The 18,525-nt window shown below is 36.7% G+C and overlaps 1 protein-coding gene across 2 annotated transcripts in view; it reads right to left on the bottom strand.

Annotated features, from left to right (window-relative positions):
- Nucleotides 1–2,377: 2,377 nt before the first annotated feature.
- ambra1a (autophagy/beclin-1 regulator 1a) overlaps nt 2,378–18,525 on the bottom strand; it is an 84,498-nt gene continuing 68,350 nt past the window's right edge. The window contains exons 18-19 of one of the 2 annotated variants that reach the window (XM_051114582.1): nt 7,952–8,083; nt 2,378–5,533 (exon numbers count right to left, since the gene is read on the bottom strand). In XM_051114582.1, the coding sequence (XP_050970539.1) occupies nt 4,962–5,533; nt 7,952–8,083 (704 nt within the window). In that variant the 3' untranslated portion in view covers nt 2,378–4,961. The remainder of the gene's footprint in view (nt 5,534–7,951; nt 8,084–18,525) is intronic. The other variant, XM_051114583.1, reaches the window with a different exon arrangement.

Raw genomic sequence — 18,525 nt, 5'->3', positions numbered from 1 at the left:
TTTCAATGCGGCTCGTGCTCAGTGTTCACACGCGAGTGCTTCAGTCTATCGCTTGATGTTGCAGAGACTATTCATTACTATTAAATCACAAAACAAAATACACACAAACGCATTCCTCCTCTTGATATAGAATCACTGATGAACATATTTGATTTTAATAAGGGGAAAAATTATGCGAGGGCAGATTAGAACCTTTGGATGCTGCATCACATCTTGCTGGATTTGAATCATGAGCTTGAAGTGTTTAAATCAAGACACACACAACACAATAATCATTCAGTTTCAGCTCCGAGTTTATTGCATTTAACTGAATGCATTTGAACTCTTTGGTAATTTATTTTTCTTATTACTTTGAATATGTATTTGATTTCTATCTACTCAAATATGGTTTATAGCAGGTGTTAACAGTGATTAACAACCATTATTAATGAAGGGCGGGGTCGGGTGGGGTTGCTATAAACCATTAAAGTTAATTTGAATATAGAGAGAGTAACCACCCCGACCTCCTGTTGTCAATCACCGTGTCACACCCCCCCACCACACACAAAGCACTACACCACACCAGTCATTTACGACTCTACTCGGCCCCCCCTGCACACCTGCAACCACCACAGCCCAGCAGGGGGGAGCAATTATACTGACTTCACGTGCCTTTACATACCACAAGGGGTCTGCACGTGAAGCTGGGTGCAAACTTGTGCCAGTCAGCAGGTAACATATCACAGAGTTACAGTAATCCTGCGCGGAGAACAGGTAGGCTACATCATGCGTTGAACTTCAACTCTGAACCTACCAAGAGCTATTTTAGACCACTTCTTTCCAGATCGCTTTATGACGTCATATTAAGTTGTCTCCGATTTTTGTTTTAAATAAATACGTTAAGTCTCCAATTTAAAGGACCCACTGTCACTGATGACATATTACTACAATAATAATAATAATAACACTAAAACAATTTCTGTATTTATTATTTGAATTTGATTTAGGCTACTTTTTTTTTTCGAAAATGTCCTTAAGACGCGGTGATACTGCACCACAGCTACTTTAATAATACAATTTTTAATAATTCTGAACACTAATTTTTGATCAAAAGTACAATAAAGACAGATTTTTCACCACTTAAAATAACTGCTTTCTATTTTAAAATGTAATTCATTCCTGTGATGGCAAAGTGCAATTTCCATTTTGCTTAGTAAATAAAATAAGGGTTATTAACAATGGAAGAGTATGTGTTTTGGCACCAGTATGTTGTAATTACAGCATCTACCAGCAGGGGCGAACATGCCAAAGCTTGACCTCTTCGTATGTATGTGTGCAGCAGAAGGCTGGATGGCAGCAGTCCTTTCTCCCTCCTTCCTCTCAGGAGTCTTTCTCTTTTAATGAGCCCTCTGCTGTCTTGAATCTACACCAGCAATTAGCCACCACACAGTTTTAGTTGAATGGAAGCCTAAAGCACAAAAAGTTCTCACATTTTATTACGTGTTGCTTCTACAGCCTTATATTAGCCCATTTGACTGTTGTTTTCATTTAAGCATGCATGATGAAGTGTTTCTGAGTGTGTGTTCTTAAATATTACATAAGTGTGTGTTTTATACCATTTCTAACAGTTATGTCATCTGGTGTCACCACTCTGCGCACACCACAGTGGTCCTAATTACAGGACTGGTCTGCAGAACAGAGATTTTATTTTTAATCCCATTTGATCAGTGTGAGGACTCTCCTAATGCTGCTCCCCCAATATATGTGGCTTTTGCTCTAGCTTACATCTCATTTCTATTCACCACATCTCTGAACTATTTCCACTGAGAAGATTAACAATTAACAACCCTGAATTACATCATTGTACCTTCAGAATCCAATAGCACATGCCTGAAGAAGCTCTGCAGGTTTGAAAATTTTAATACTAACTGACAGATCATTTTTTACAGGACTTTTTATTCAAATGGCCTCTCAGAGTCAACGTTAACCTCTCCATCGTAGCAGAGTGAACACCATCTCATTATCGTCTCACTCACAGTTCTGGAATCATCTGTATATAATCTACTTATGCGAGAGGCATAATCCTAAAGCAGTCAGCACTGATCTGAAGTCAGCTCAGGAGCAACAAGGCTAATGTGCAACTAAGTGCCTGACTGAAAAGGCTTACAGTATATAATAAATTAAGTACGGTGGATCTAATAACATCTGGACGTCTCATTTGCATGAGACTTCAGTTAAAAAAAAAATCAATAGGTGCAGGAAAATCAGTCACGATGTGAGCCATCTCTTTCATCTCATCTGCAGGACCATAATAAACATACAATTAGAAACAAAACATTAGCAGATGAGCATTTCAATCCTCATCACTGTCTACACACAAACAAACATTAACACGGCATGACTGTTATCATTTTATTCCATTTAAATCACATAGAGCACTTGTGTTTCCCAGAATGCAGATCAATGTAATATCACCTTTTTTCCTTTAAAAGAAAGAATTAATAACATGGTTTAAAAAAAACAAACAGAAAAACAAGAATGAAATGACCAAAAATAGTCACTTTTTAATGTTAAGTACATAATCCATCAGAAGAGCTGCTGCTGCTGTAACTTTTCTTCAGGTGCAGAAAGAGCACTAAAATGATGTTTTTACTGTAGCAGTAAAAACTGAGCTCTAAAGCAGAGGTTACACTGTTTACCAAAGCAGCAAGTTGTGCTTTGACTTGATTCAGGAGACACCGCCAGACATTCATTTTCAGGATGAAGTGGTTTGCCAAAAGCAGAGAGAGCCTCTCCATATTAGTGCAGAACATAATGCATTAAGCCTGTGAATAAAAAAATCTCACATAAACATTCACTCACAAACATTCATCCAATCATCCATCTTCCCTATGCACTACTGTAGCACTGTATGCCAGACCAATGAACAGCATTTTGACACTTAAAAACCCATCATGAAGTTATTTCCTAAGGTCATATCGCAACATTAGGTCCACTTAAGCAGATTAGACATTGTGATTGGTTATTTAATAGTTCATGAATGAGCTGAAGTCAAAACGTGCTTTAAATTCAAAAGGCAGATTTTAAGGTTCAACGGACAAGCTCTCTGAACACACATCTCAGAAATGTTTTCTAAGAGAGCAGATAGGAAGCAGAGTGCTACATAAGATATAAAAGGGAAAGTGCCTGCCTAACTTTCAATAGGCTTTGAAAATCTACAGTAGCTGACAGAACTGGGATAGCGTCTCTTTTGCATACACACACCTGTCAGACTTCACCGCTTTCCTGTTGAGGCTCTGAGTGTGACGTTTATCACATCGTGTTGAGAAGCACTTTACTGTAAACAGGGAAGGGAAGACCCTTTTTAAGAAACCGTCCTTCCGTTTTTCAATTGGGGCAAAGGCTGTTAATTGAGGTGTTTCCAAGGTAACAGTGAGCCCAAAGGAGACTGACTTGGCCACACAGAAGACAGCTGATGATAAGGATGCAGACGAACATCACGTCTTAAAGAGAGTTTACACAGAATGAAAATTCTGTCATTAATTACTCATTCTCATGTCGTTCCAAACCCGTAAGACTTTCGTTCATCGTCAGAACACAAATTAAGATATTTGTGATGAAATCTGAGAGCTTTCTGAGCCTGCATAGACAGCATCTAATTACCACGTTCAAGGCCCAAAAAGGTAGTTAAGTACATTGTTAAAATACTCCATGCACAAAAAGTATTCTTGCAGCATCATAAAATTACAGTTGAATCACTGATATCACATGGACTATTTTACCAATGTTCTTACTACCTTTCTGGGCCTTGAATGTGTCAGTTGCGTTGCTGTCTATGCAGAAAGCTCGTGGATTTCATTAAAAATATATTAATTTGTGAACATGAAAGAAGGTCTTACGGGTTTGGAACGACATGAGAGTGAATTTTTGGTTATACTATCCCTTTAAAGCATAGTTCACCCAAAGATAAAAATTCTGTCATCATATACTCAATTTAATGTCATTCCAAACTTGTATGACTTTGTTATGAAACAAAAGAAAATATTTAGAAGATTTTGGTAATCGAGCATATATACGTCTGACTATATACATTCTGACATACATAGGTGACTATTGTCTTTCTTTGTTTAAAAAAAAACAACCACCATTTTTCTAAGAATTTCTTATTTTGTGTTTTACAGTCATACATGTTTGGAATGACATGAGGGTGAGTAAATGGAGACAGAAAGTTCATTTTTGGGCGAACCATCCCTTTAATGCAGAATTAACTAAACAAAATATATAACTTGAATAGAATTGTCTTCTTTCTTGATTCTCTTTCTTATATTCTTTCCAAAAACTTAAAAATTAAAGCGTGGTCTTTGACTTTTCAACAGTATAAAAAAAAATGAACTAAAACACCAGTCATTATCTAAAAATAGTCCTTTCTTTAACAGAAATGACTCTTAGTTCTAAACTAACCAAAAGTAACATAACCAAGTTGTTCAGAATGTGACTAGGTTTTGTAACATTTTGGACTACTGGATTGTCCGAGGAAACATTTCTACTCAAAGCAGCAGCTTTCAATGGCACCTGAAATGTTACATTTGAAAGAGTATGTAGAAGAACCAAGCGTTAAGTTGTAGTAACTGATATTCTTCTACAGACTAAAGACTGACAGCAAAGTGATGTTCTGTCTCTCTGCTATTCACACACCTTATTCTGTACGTGGCTCTACTTTGAACACTTTGATCATGATGGACAACAGGCAGTCAGAGACCCCCACTGGAAACAACATGGAATGGTCTGAATTCATTGCCGAGTTTAAGCTGAAGAGGGAACTACTACTTTTTTGTCCTTATTATTTAGAGCAGATGCGAAATATGAACGCCGATGGTGAGAAGAGAAAGGAACATACGGGTCGAGTGCAAATATTTCTGGAAGTTTCTGTTGTGTGGTCTTTTCTCTTTCAAATTATGAATCCTCTCCAAACTCCGCCTCTTTCACCGCCCATACTCGTCTCCAAGGTAACTACTATCGCTGTTGCTGTAGTTACTGTTATTCACTGGAGAAAGAGAGGGTGAGGATGAGAGTAAAGATGGGGGGAGGTGTGCAAAGTCTTGGAGCTCCTCCCCCTCCAAGACACTGTCTGTTTCCATGGAAGCGGAAGGTCCATTTGCGTCTAAAGCAGATGAGAAAAGAGGTGAAAACTCCTGTGAAAGGAGGGACGTGTGAAGTCTTCCCTGTTCTACGAGGGGGGCCAGGTCTATGGCTGTAGAGTTGCCCTGAGCTGTGTCGGTATGAATCCCGAGCGTGCCGGTGAGGACGCGGGAGAACGAACCTGCAGCTCCAGCCAAAGACTCACTAGAGGAGGGCCCAGGGATGGGACTCAAACTAGTATGACTTTGTGCGTCTGCTCCTGTCTGGGAGCCACGGTGGATTCGGTGGCTGACGATAATGTTGTTGCCAAAGCTGCCCATGGAAGCCATTGTGGTGCTCTGCTCACGCTGGACAACCGCTGTCATCCCTCCCTCAGCCATTAGCCTTCGGATACGAGAAACGTACTCAGCCTGACCTGAGAGAGAGGGAAAACTATTGAGTTCCTCAAGAAATACCAGAGTACAGGGTAAACCGTCCAACTTGCTATCTGGGATCAATAAACTTTAGCAGAAAGGAAAAAGTAATAAGCCTGGTTGGCCTTTAGGAGAAAAAGTGAAATTGAGAGCTTACAAAACACAAGTTGCAGGGTGTTGGCAGCAAATGTTCGGTGTTAGTGGGAGATTTATGTCTTGGCAGTGTCAGTGGAGATTTACACACATCAAATGGCTTTCAAACAGCTGTTACAGTGCAGGTTTACAGCCTGGACACGTGTCGTACGCACCTAATTTAACAAGAAGGTGCGGCGCAATTAAAGCACCACAATTGGCTCTAAATTATTCATCAACTGTTTCTGCAAACTCGATTCTTTGATCCTCATCTAGTGTTTAGGCACTTTGGATCAAGTACAGTGTGTTTCAGATGTTTGCATCAGCATCAACAAGCCTTTCAAGCTTCGGTTTGTTTCTTCACGGTTTAATTCATGTACTGATAGTTAAAATTCTTCATCCGTTTTCTGAATTGTAATTGAATGGTCCCCTTCACAAGTGACTTGTACTCAACAAAGATGTATATATATTAGTGGTGTCAAAATTAGCGTGATAACGCAGGCGATTAATTTTTTTCAGTTTAGCACATTAAGAATATTTAATACAATTAACACAGGGGCTGGGCTAGGTTTGGCCGCCCCACTCACAACTGCTAAAGAAGTGCATTTTTTAGATGCTGAACGTCTTTACAAGCACATGGGAGACTTTTCAGACGCACACTCCAACTTCGCTTCAGCACAATGTGCTACTCACATGAGCGCGGAAACGGTACCAGTGACGAGGAGCTTCTGTAGAACATCAGGCCATATGTCAGTAAAAACTAATCTTCCTGTCCTGTCAGCCGTTAAACTGTGCTCATAGCGCTGTGTTAGGCTATATTAAAGAGCTGTATCATATTCAAACCCAAATGAAACTAAGAGTATGCAATATTGTAGTTATGTCGTCAGTTAAGTTATGAAGTTACAAAAAAGGTGATTAAAGCTGCGTTGTGCATGTAAGTATTTATTATTATGAGTCACATTTAAAGCAGTGTCAGATCTGTGTCAAGTTCAGCAGCTCTTAAAGTAGCAGACAAAATATCCTAATAACCAGCTGCTGTGATGTCTGTTAATCAAAGAACAAAATTAAAAAGAGGAAATCAATAACTGTATATTTTTTAGCTTTGTTTATTCAATTTAGAATTTAGTGTTTGATAGATTTATTAAATTAGGCTATATTTTCTTGCTGAAGGGCACAGGTAGCTATATGACATTTATTATAATGGGTTTATGTGAAAGGTGTTTTAAATGCACTTAAATTAGAATTTATTTTTTAAAGTCTAATAAATGTTAAATTGATAGCTCTCAATTATACTGTAATGTTGAATGGCTATAGTCAACGGTTAAATATTGGGAATCATAGAGACATCAGTTGGTATCAGTGATACTTGCCTTCAGTCATAAAAAAGACGGCATTAAACAAATATTAAAAACATACCTTCTTTATGTTGTTTCTACATTAATTTGAAGATTGAATGTGAAATTATTGCAATATAAAAGCATAAATAAAAACATTAATCACAATTATTTTGTGAATTCTTTATTTTTTTTAATCGACAATTAATTGACAGCACTAATATAAATAAATAAATATTATATATATATATATATATATATATTTTTTTTTTTTTTTTTTTGCCACTGTTACGCATAGCAGAGTGAAAAACACTTGCATCTATGTGCATTGCATTAAGGTGGCTTTCTGCTGTTTGCAAACGGTCTCTTTTGAGAAGACAGCTGATTGCAAACCATTCATTTGTCACTCTGATTGCACTCATGCTGCACAATTACACTGCACATTCTCTAAAGACACTAATGACACTGTCAGTGGCCAAAGCGAATGCATGTTTACTTCCTGAACAAATGAGGACCCGTATTTGAGTTGCTTTTAATTTCAAGCAACTTAGACCACTTCCTACAAGTAATCTTGGGTTTGGTACCATGGTGCGCTCACAGGTCCATTTACTTTAATACATTTTCATGCGAACTGTGCTCCAAAATTAACTGCCAATGTGGAAGTCCATTAACATGTTATCAAGATGAACACAATTGTTCTCATTTTCTCTTCCAAATGTCCTTTCTTTGTCATAGAAAAACATTTCTGTCAAACTAATAGTAGTCCTAACACAAAATCTAACCTAACCATACACTAACGCTAGTCAAAGGTTAATATTATTGTGTTCTGATGATAATGTTGTTTAAGTTTAGAACTGTGGCTTTAAACCTAATCGTGAATTCTGACTGGCTGATAACAGTTCCAAGACTAAAATCAGTATCACATAGTATCAGTGTAAGGTATGGGTTGGTTACCTGTGCTGTCTGTGCTGGGTTCAGTGAGATCTGACCCTTCATCTTCCTGAGGTCGACTGTGGGGGGGCGTCTCTGGTACCACCTCAGACCCAGAATCCTCTGGGAGAACCTCTAAATCCAGAGTGTCTGCAGCTGATAAAGAATGATCGTTTTAGCATTTGTTTTCGAAACACCCCAGTTGCTTTTTTTGATTTTCAACATGAAAAGCAATTGGGATGAAGAAAAACAAACAAGAATATGATAAAACTTGCAGTTTAGTTGCAAAAAGATAAAGTAAAAAGAAACATTGTTTGAGCATGAGAGTAAATAATATTCATCATATTTGTATTCATATTTTTGTGGAGAATGGTATTGTTAAGACTAAACTAATGTTGAATTGCTTTCTTCAAACTCTGAATGCTTGCATAAGTTGCATTATATTTTTTTGTGTTTGAGCAGAATGAAGCAGCAATACAATATTTTATACTCCTTTTATTATTGCTTTCTGTATTGCTTGCTTATGTTTTACATTTACATTTTCCCATCTAACTGAAAATCCATAAACAATCCAAATGTAGTTATCAAGATGAACATGCCGAAAAATAGACAACTAGAGGCACTGAACAAAACACCATCAGTCATGAATAATGGAGAGGAATTATCTTTTTCTCAGTATGGAGGTATTATTCCAGTATTTTATGATACCTGGAGCAAAACAGCTACATCAACTAAAGTAAATAAAGTGAAAGAGCAGTCATGCCATTTGTACTTATCTGAAAAATACAGATTCCATGTTAAGAAACAGAATCGACAAGATATGAAAAAAATTGTAATTCACTCAACAATACGGTTACACTAATGGCTGTGACAAATACCTTTGGCTGTTTAAGCTTATCTCAGCTGGCAGGCTGAACTTCATGTTTTAAAGTGTCTTTAATGTGATCGAATAGTCTCTATTACCAAACTACACTCATGGTTAAGGTCACTAATTTCCAATATAAATGCTCATTGTGCTTCCTGTAAAATCCCTCTAATTTTGCACACCACACTCATGCTTGCCTTGTGTGAGTTCCTCCCTCCCTGGACAACAGCTCTCCAACAACAAAGAACTTGCACATCACCTCTGCCATCTGGATTCAACACAACCCAATTCTCTTGGATCACTAGTGACTAAGGCCAGTGGGAGGCCACTAATGCCAGTTGGTCCTTGTTTGCCATCACCACGTGGCTTTAACACATGCTGAGCACAAAATGCAAAACAAAAGGAGGACATAACATTTCCTTTATAAAAGTATATTTGATCTGAACATGGTTTCTGTTTGCTAATGCAGGGGTTTTCAAACTAGCTGCAAGTGTTGGGGAGTAACTAGCTACGTGTAATGGAATTACGCAATTTAGCAAATATATGCAAGTGTAATCTTATAGAGATTACTTACTGAGAAAAAAAAAAAGTGTAATTAAATTACTTACGAAAACGTTAACGATTACAAAGGGACGTTACATTTGAAACTTTTCTTACACATGCAGATTTAATTGATTTCTTTCCAAAATGGCATTGACTGCTCTAAAATATGAGACACCAATGATTCAGGAGTTTAGGACACAAAATAGGGCATATGTTTATTTGATAAGTGTTTTGTTTTCTATTTGGGTTTGTGTATTTGCTTTACGTTTTTGTTCCCCAAGGCATTGTTAGATGCCAGTGTTTCCTGTCATAGATATGCAAAGATTTGATTTCAAAAACAGTATTTTAGCTACTTCTTGTAATGGTTTTAAATCTGCATTCAACCTCTAAATGATCTCAAAGTAAAAAGAGGTGCTGAAGTCTGATTTTGAAGTGATTGTCTTTAAAATTATAATCTTAATTCAAGTGATAAAGGATTTTGAAAGTCTGACAGTAATCAGTGTTAAGTTCTATTGTAAGGTTAGCCCTGCCGGCTTTAAATGTTTGAAAAAATGCAGAAATTTAAATTTGGAAAAGTAATCAAAACGTTACATTATTAAAGTAATTTAAATAGTTACACTACTATTACAAAAAATGTAAAATAAATAAGGCATCATTTAACATTTTTAATTATTTCCATTTCAATCTTACTGTTCAAAATTCAGATTTTTAAAAGAAATAATACTTTCATTCAGCAATGATGCATTAATTTGATTAAAAGTTTTCTATATCAAATAAATGCAGTTCTTTTGAACTTTCTATTATCAAAGAAACAAGTTTCCACAAAAAAAAAATTATAAAAAAATTAAGTAGCACAACTGTTGTTCAATAATTATAATAACAAGAAATGTTTCTGAACACTAAATACGCAGAAATCACATTTTAAAATTCTAAAAAAAAAATAGTTCTTTTGAATTGCAATAACATTCCTGTTTAAAATGTATTTCTGATTTTTTTTTTTAAAAATACAGCTTTGGTAGCTTTGGTAACTAGTACACCTATATATTGTAGTCTATTGACAGCCATAGTTGTATGTTTCTCTTCAGGTTTATACATCTTAAATTACTCTAGTGATAAGTTAAAAAAAAAAAAAACATACAGTGTCAGCTTAATAGAAAATTACTAAAAGGTGTTTTTTCCATACATTAAGAAAAAAAGTCTGTAAACATATGTTCCAATGTATTGTGTTAATATGAAGGAATTTCCTGTATTGATTTTTTTAACCTATATTTTGAATTACATTAATTTCATGTTTTGGGGTTAAAGCAAATGTCCATAAACCTAGGTGCTGGTAATTTTCTGCCAGGGAATTATCAGTTTTTTGATAGATTTTTTTTTTTCACATACTGATAATAATTGTATTTATCACAGGCAATTTATAGACAGTTGCTTATGGAAAAAAAAACACAAAATACTTATTTGAAACCAAAGAAACATTGAGATCTAACAATGACATCATTTAGGGGGATCTGTCAGAGCCTGAATGCAGCTCTGTGACTGAGGCAATGGCACCCTGTGTGCAGCACTATTATCACATCAGCATTTTTGTTCATACACAGCTAATGACCATGCCAATATCAATCCACATGTGAGACAATTAAATGGCTCCGTGTGATGTATATCCTCATGGGGATTGTGCTGACTGAACAATGAAAAAGTAATCTCTCTGCAATGACTGCACCCACAGGCTTCTGTAAGGAATAAATTTTGCTGTTGAGCGAAGGCTGTCTTTGAGCTATATATTAATTATTTATCTAACACATAACATCTGTTATGCCTCCAAAATAGTGAGTGTCTAGGTGTGGGTGTGTGTTGAATGAGTAAGAGGTAGAAAAAAAAAAGAAAAAAAGAATCATCTCTGTTCTTTAAAAACTAATAGGAACATTCGCACATCCAGCTTTCCCGTTGGCCGGTTTGCAACACGAACACCACTTATACGGCACAATCCTCTCACAAACAAGCTTTCAGTATCAGACAAACAGCCCATCAATGTCAGAACGGAAATGTTAGGATTTACTCTTCTGAGACCACAGTGCTTCACATGAATGTTTTGACAGACTGTACAGTAAATCCCCTTAAAGGTGCATGAGTCACTGGATATCAACAACACTAGCTACTCAAACACATGGAAATGAGCGGTTTTCTATAGTAAACACATACGTATAGATATGCACACATATTAAAAAGGTGAAAGGACAGTGAGAGAAAGAAGGGAGGAGGAGAGATTATGAAAACTCTCCTGACCTTTGGCTGGTATTCTGCCTATGACAGCTGAAGCTGATTCCTCTGTAAAGGAAAGTTAAGGTGTCTAAGCATCATGAAGTCAGATAATGAGACTGGCCACCGTCTGTCTGTCTAATCTCTGACCACTGAAGTATGATAAGCATTTGGCAGTGAGAGAGTTTTTAATGCCAAATCAAAACCCTCCAACCATCCCCCCAAAAAATCACAATGACTTCACATTAAAAACTGAACAGATATTGCTAATGCTGTCCATACACTGTACAGCGCCATCAGATTGCTGTTCTTTTCACACTACAAAACTGTCTGTGGTCACCGATGTCAGTTCAGTCAAAACACATTTTACACTTACAGGACTTAGAAAGCAGACAGGTCTAGTTTTTCACCTGCTAAATATCTTTCAGGCATCAGCGCTTCTTTTACATTGTCTTTGATCATTCAAATCATAGCTGTCATAGCGGTCATCCCTTACGTGAACGAGCATCAATTTATCTACGATTTCAGGCTTTTGTCAGATATCTCCATTAACTGTCTGGAAAAACAGGGCTAAAATCGATAAGACTAAATCCTCCGATTACAATGATCAGAAAGAGCTAAACCCAAAAAACATTACACCAGAAATTCGAGATGGGTTTACAAACCTAAACGCTCCAGTCATTCACATGTTTTGCAAAACATAACCCAGCTGACAACACATTTGCTTTAATGTAAAATGGGATAGAAAAAACGAACCGTTAGTCGATGAGAAGAGGCTTGGTTGACCAAAATTTTATTAGTCGCTCAGTAGCAGAAAAAAACAAATTCCATAGGAAGTGGCAAAGTCACACATTCTGTGACGGACAGATCGTAAACAGCTGGTCTGTGTGGTAATATAGCACATTGGGAAGGCCATACAAATGCTCACCTATCATTCATCAACCTCAAATATGGCTTTTCGTCTGAAATATGTTAGTAGCAACTTTACATGGCAGGTCAATCTAATGTTAACCTAGAAAAATTTGCAGAGTGTTCGGATCTGTAAGACTCTGTTTATTTGTGTGCAATCATGATAACAACGAAACGTTGCACTTTCGTAAAATAATTAAAGTAACAGGACGGGCTTTCTGCCGTCTCGGTCTCTGTGAACTTGAGCGTGAAACTTACAAACTGCCTTACAGACATGAAAAATACATCTATAAAGAGTGAAATGTCTACTTTCAAATGAACCAATTTAAATGGAAAACACATATTCTCAGATTATGCAATCCATATTCTCAGATTATGTAATCCATATGAAACATGCATACACATCCACTACTGTGGAGATGACGAGTCAGTGTCGCCGACTTCATCTCTAAAGCCGAAAACAAGGAAAGCGCTCGTTTATCAATTTATTATTAAAATGTTAATGCAGTCTCCTTGCTGTTTTTCCCAGACACATTCATAATTATTATATCTGCCTGTGCGTTTGAGCACTTATAGGCTTTATAGGCAGTTAAAGGCTCATTATTATGATGTTTATGATTTATTAATAAACATGCGACTAATAGTCGACTAATGCCTAAAATGAACAACTACTAGTCGACCAGAAAAATCTTTAGTCGAGGGCAGCCCTACAAAATACAAGAATGATTTATAAGTGCACTCAGTAAGTTTTTGTTTGTTTATTAAGATAATCTTAAGAACATTTAAGTGTACTCAACTGTGCTATTTTGGGACACCATGAATATGAACTAAAATGTGCTTTTAACATACCATCTCTGTATTAAAAAACGTATTTAGTTTCCACTTGTAGTACACTCAAACCCACTGGTGTATGAAAGGTTCAAGTACACTTATGTTCTTAAGATTATCTTAAGAAGTACTAAAGAATAATTTTTAGTATATTAAGTACAAAATTAGTGCATGAAAATAGAGCACTTTAAGTACATTATGGAAGTGCACTTGTTTTTCACCTGGGTGGACAATTTTTTGCCCACTCTTGTTTCATTCTGTTTAGATTGGTTTACCTGTTTTATTCAACAGAGCTATTCATAGTGTTGTGCAAAAGATTTTATTCAAAATTACCTTTGAGTGCACCTTTTATGAAAACGCAACATTAGAATGATGGAAGTAAAATAATTTAACAGTTAGATATAATAATAATAATGACAGAAAATAAAATGCGTTGTAATGAATAAGGCTCTAAATAGATCAAAAAGAGATCCATCTGTGCATTACCATATTACAGTTTGGGGTCAGTAAGATTTTTTTTTTTTAAGAAATTAATACTTTAATTCAACAAAGATGCATTATTGATTAAAATGTTAACATTTTAATGTTATTACATTTTTAGTTCAATACCAAAATGTCACAACTGGTTTAACATTGATAATAAGAATTTTTAGATTTTTTGGGGGGGCACCAAATGAGCATATTAGAGTGATAGGAAGAATCATGAATGAAGGATCGTGACAGCTAAAAACTGCAACACAAGAATAAATGATATTTTAAAATATTAAATTCTAATATGTAAGTTATTGTAAAAATGTAACAATATTTCACAATATTACTGTTTTTACTGTATTTTTGGTCTTGGTGAGCATAATAGTCTGCTTTCAAAAACTTTTTTTTTTTTTAAATCCCAAAACTTTTAAAAGGTAGTGTAGGAAAACACTTCCATATCATCAGTAATTGCCTCCCATATCACTTATTTTCCCGCTGCTTGCCTCTATGCCTTTTTATGAACCATGTACTTATGACACCACAGATATAACAGCTTTGGCCTCTCAGAACAAAAGGACAGGTGCAGAAAGCAGTTCAGGTGGAGCATGATCTATCATTAGCCAGTAAACTCAGTCTACTCATGGAAATGATGAGAGAGGAGGAGGACTGAGATCATATCTCTATGATATATTCCCAGAACATGAACTAAACATCTTCTAAATGGACTTCTTGAGTTTTAGGGCTTGTTGGATTCTTCATTCCGCCATCTACAGCTAAAGCGAGGTTCTTTCCAAAAAGCATATTTCGAACAAAGACTTAACAACAAGCGTACACTGAATACAGCGTTCAAAACAGACAAGACAGAGGAGAGTGGGGGAGGGACTGAGAGAGAGAACGTCTGTGCATCTCTTTTGTGTTTCTTAGTAGATCTAGAGTAAACATAACATGCGCTTTCCTCATATTCATTACATAAAACGCACAGAGAGGATGCTAATGCTAACCCTAAACTTATTCACTGACTGCAGTTTAAAACGATACCACACTTAACCCTCGCCCACAGATCTCACTGCAGGGAGTGTGTACTGTTTGTGTGGGAAGATGGCTTTCCTTGAGGTGAGACACTCAGATGTGAACTTCTCTACCCTAAAACTTTGAGTCATCAAGTTCTTGGCACCTGTAGTACCTCAGAGACGCAAACACACAGGTGCTGCAGGCGAAGACGCAGCACATCTGACCTCAATCATACGCCACAGAACAAAACACGCACAGCCATGAAACCTGCTGCTATGTATAATGGACAGGTTACATGCAAATCAGCTTAAGTGAAAAGAAAAATATATATATTTAAGCTACCAGACCATTCGACCTCAGATCACCCATTCACTGATATTCAGTCTGATATTCTACAATAAACTGAAAAGCATTTTTTGATCTTGCAAGTTTTAACCTAGTCTAAAATAACGTCCAGAGGTAAAGAGCACACAGGCTCCTTTTAATCAGTTCGCAAAGAAACCAAATCTCTTTTACAAGGAACAAGCTGACACAGTTCAGCTTTTGAGGATGAAATAATGATTGGTTTTGCCAAAGCTTGCCAGGTTATTGACATCAAATCTTTGAAAGATACTTTTGAGAACAAGTTAAAAAGAAGAACTGTATTTTCAGTCAAAATACGCAAGACTTAACAAAGGACGTACACTCTTCAATAGTCTGAAAGGAGAGCTTTTAAAAAAGTCTTAGAGCTTTGTTCCTTCCGAGGTCAAAGCTATCAAAGATTTGATAAAACTACCAAACATCACACAGCTTCAGGCTGCGCTTGTACTCTGGGACTTCACAGTCCCCTTCCTGTTCCACCATTATATTTCTATTCACCCACTGTTTTAAAAACTCTGCCTAAATATCACTACGCTTAGCAGGGTTCAGCTTTAAAATCGAACATCTGTTTCTATTCTTGCCCTCAATTTTCCATAGAAATACATTCATTTGACTCTTCCTAAAGCTAGAGCCAATCAATTTAGAGGACGCTTCAGGCAGTGCTAGCTAGGCCCACATGTGCTTGGTGTACTGATACAGTAGCTCATCCCTATCCCTCCTCTTCCCTCACGCTTTTAATCCTTTTATACAACTGAATTAACATAGTCGCTTCGAAACTATTCCCACTACTACAACTTTCCAGCTACAGCTAAGAAACTTTAAAACTGCTAACCTATGTACTGTAAGATGAAGCATAATTTCAACTTTATGATGAAACATAAGCCTCAAAAAAATAAATCTTTCTACGTTTGTTATCGGCACACTTACTATTCCTTTTTCTGACAGCTTTAAAAATACACAGTGTTTAAACTTGTGAATCACAGTAACATTCATGGTATTAAACTGAATCGGCAGGGACTGACTGACAGAGAGAGTGATGAGAAAAGAGAGACAAAACCAGAAGGTTTGAAACTTGCTAAATCCTAGTGTACATTTGAAACCATACACAGCCCTCACACCCCAGTCTGTTTTTGACAGTGTCATCTGGCAGACACCACTGGTGTATTCAGTCACCAACACTAACTTCTGGTGTATTTATTGTTTTTCTATAGCACTGCAGTACTGTTACTCTCTAGCACTCCGTAACTTTAATGCAATACAACATTGTATATAACAGTGTTGGGCAAAAGAATGCAGTGTTTTATCATCTAGATTGTAAAAAGGGTGCAGCACACGAGACTTCCTGTACCTGAGACTTTACTTTGACTGGTAAGTGCCTGCGAGGCGGATACTACATGGAGAGAGAAAAGCATGTGTTCTGTAGCTGGAAATATAATCATTGTTTTGAGTTTATTTCTATCAAAGGCAAGAACGTTATTGTGTGTTATCAATTAAGGGGAAATAAAACCTTTCATCCGTGAAAAAATCCACTTAACAGTGGCACGGCAGTGGTAAAACTTCTTGAGAAAGCACTGGGCGTGGAGAGCTACGCATCAACTTCTACTATCGAGTTCAAAGCCACTGGATTAGAAACCTGTACCCCCGCAGGACCCGACATAACAGAGAGCGGCGTGGGACAGACGGGCGAGTGTGGCCAGGTAGAGACTTGTGTGTGTGCAGGATGCAGGAGAATAAAAAGATTAACGGGACTCCCGCAAAAATGCATTGAGCATTGTTGATTTCTGTAAACGCAATAAGCATCCACTCACCACTAGTTAAAATGAACAGTGGTTTGTGAATGTTGATGCTTTAAAGGAACCGTATGTAAGAAATTCATTTCAGTTAATCATAAAATGGCCCTGACATGTCACTAGACATTAAGAAATCATGTTCATTTCAAATACTTATATCACTGACAACAGTGGTCTGGCCAGGATATTGTCATTTAAAAGTGAAAGTTGCAGCCCTCAACTGATGTTGATGTTGTCATGTTGTGTTTTGGTCTGAGGCGCCACCCTCCAGCTATCTACCAATCACGAAGTCAGTAGTGTTTCGTCATCCGGGTTGCCAGCTCTGCTCTAGTTACAGCTGCAGCTACGAACGTGTCAGATAAAACATGTATAAAGTTACGAAACCTAAAAGACCTCGTTATGAATCCGAAGTACGTCGTGACAAAGTCCGAAATAAAACAAGGATTTGTATAGGAGAGGCCTTTGACAGATGGAGACGGCTGAAAACAGAGAAGAATTTTAACACTAGAACCGCCAGAGGTCTCTGTATACCTAAAACCGCCATGCGGGTAAATTTTACCCACGCACAAACCACGTTTTGATATGGCTAAAGAAGATTTTATTTCACTGTATTATGCCACTGTCTTGATAAAGAAGTGTCTAGTGTCATAAAAAAATGATTGTCTAGTCAACAACTTATATTTTTGCCCTGTTGTTTGTTTTATAGATTTTTGTGCAGGCTACAGTCCGTTTTCATAATAGTCAATTTAACATAAACAAGACTGGTCTGACAAAGGGAATTAAAAGGAAGTAACAGCATAATTGTGTGGTGCAATATAAGAATTCGTTGTCATTATTCAATAAATTAAGAGAATTCATGTTATTTAAATTACTAAAATAGCCCATAGACAACGTGTAATAATAACTCGCGCACACTGCATATGATGATGCCATGTCAAATTCAAGTGCACAGCTTCACCTAAGGAATGATTAATTTGTTTACTTATATCATTTATAATTTGAATAAGAGAACAACACAAATAAACTTAGGGTAATCAAAAAAAAAAAAAAAAAAGAAAAGAAAAAAAAAAAAAGAAAGGTTGTATTCATTACACAGATCGGATTTTTTTTCAGGAAACGGACAGACTAGAATAAATAGCAACACAGTAGCGAACAAAAAAACAATAGAAATTGCAAAACAAAAATTTGAAATAATTCAAAATTTTGAATAATTCATTTTAACAATATGTGTAACGTTAGGCTAAAACATCTAAATATAAGATCGCTGTCAGATGAGCCGTCAGACGCTGAGCGACCCACGACACATAACAGACTCTCCAATAATCATGTATTTAGTGCTTCTAATACCTCTTCGGCATCAATAAACTGCCTTCTTTTACTCATATTGACTTTATTTGTGAAACTGATAACCACTAATTCAGTGAGTAAAAGGCGTTGCCTAGCAATGTAGAATGTAAAAACATAACCGGCAAGATTATGACAGTGCGAAAATACACGCATTATATAGTGGGTAAATTTGACCCGCGATGGCGCTTTTAGGTATAAATGCTCCGTTTTTCGATCTG

The sequence above is a fragment of the Labeo rohita genome, chromosome 7 (assembly GCF_022985175.1).
Source record: "Labeo rohita strain BAU-BD-2019 chromosome 7, IGBB_LRoh.1.0, whole genome shotgun sequence".
NCBI classification, from domain to species: domain Eukaryota; kingdom Metazoa; phylum Chordata; class Actinopteri; order Cypriniformes; family Cyprinidae; genus Labeo; species Labeo rohita.
The sequence above is the reverse complement of the archived record's forward strand: the minus strand, read 5'-3'. Positions and strand labels throughout refer to the sequence as shown.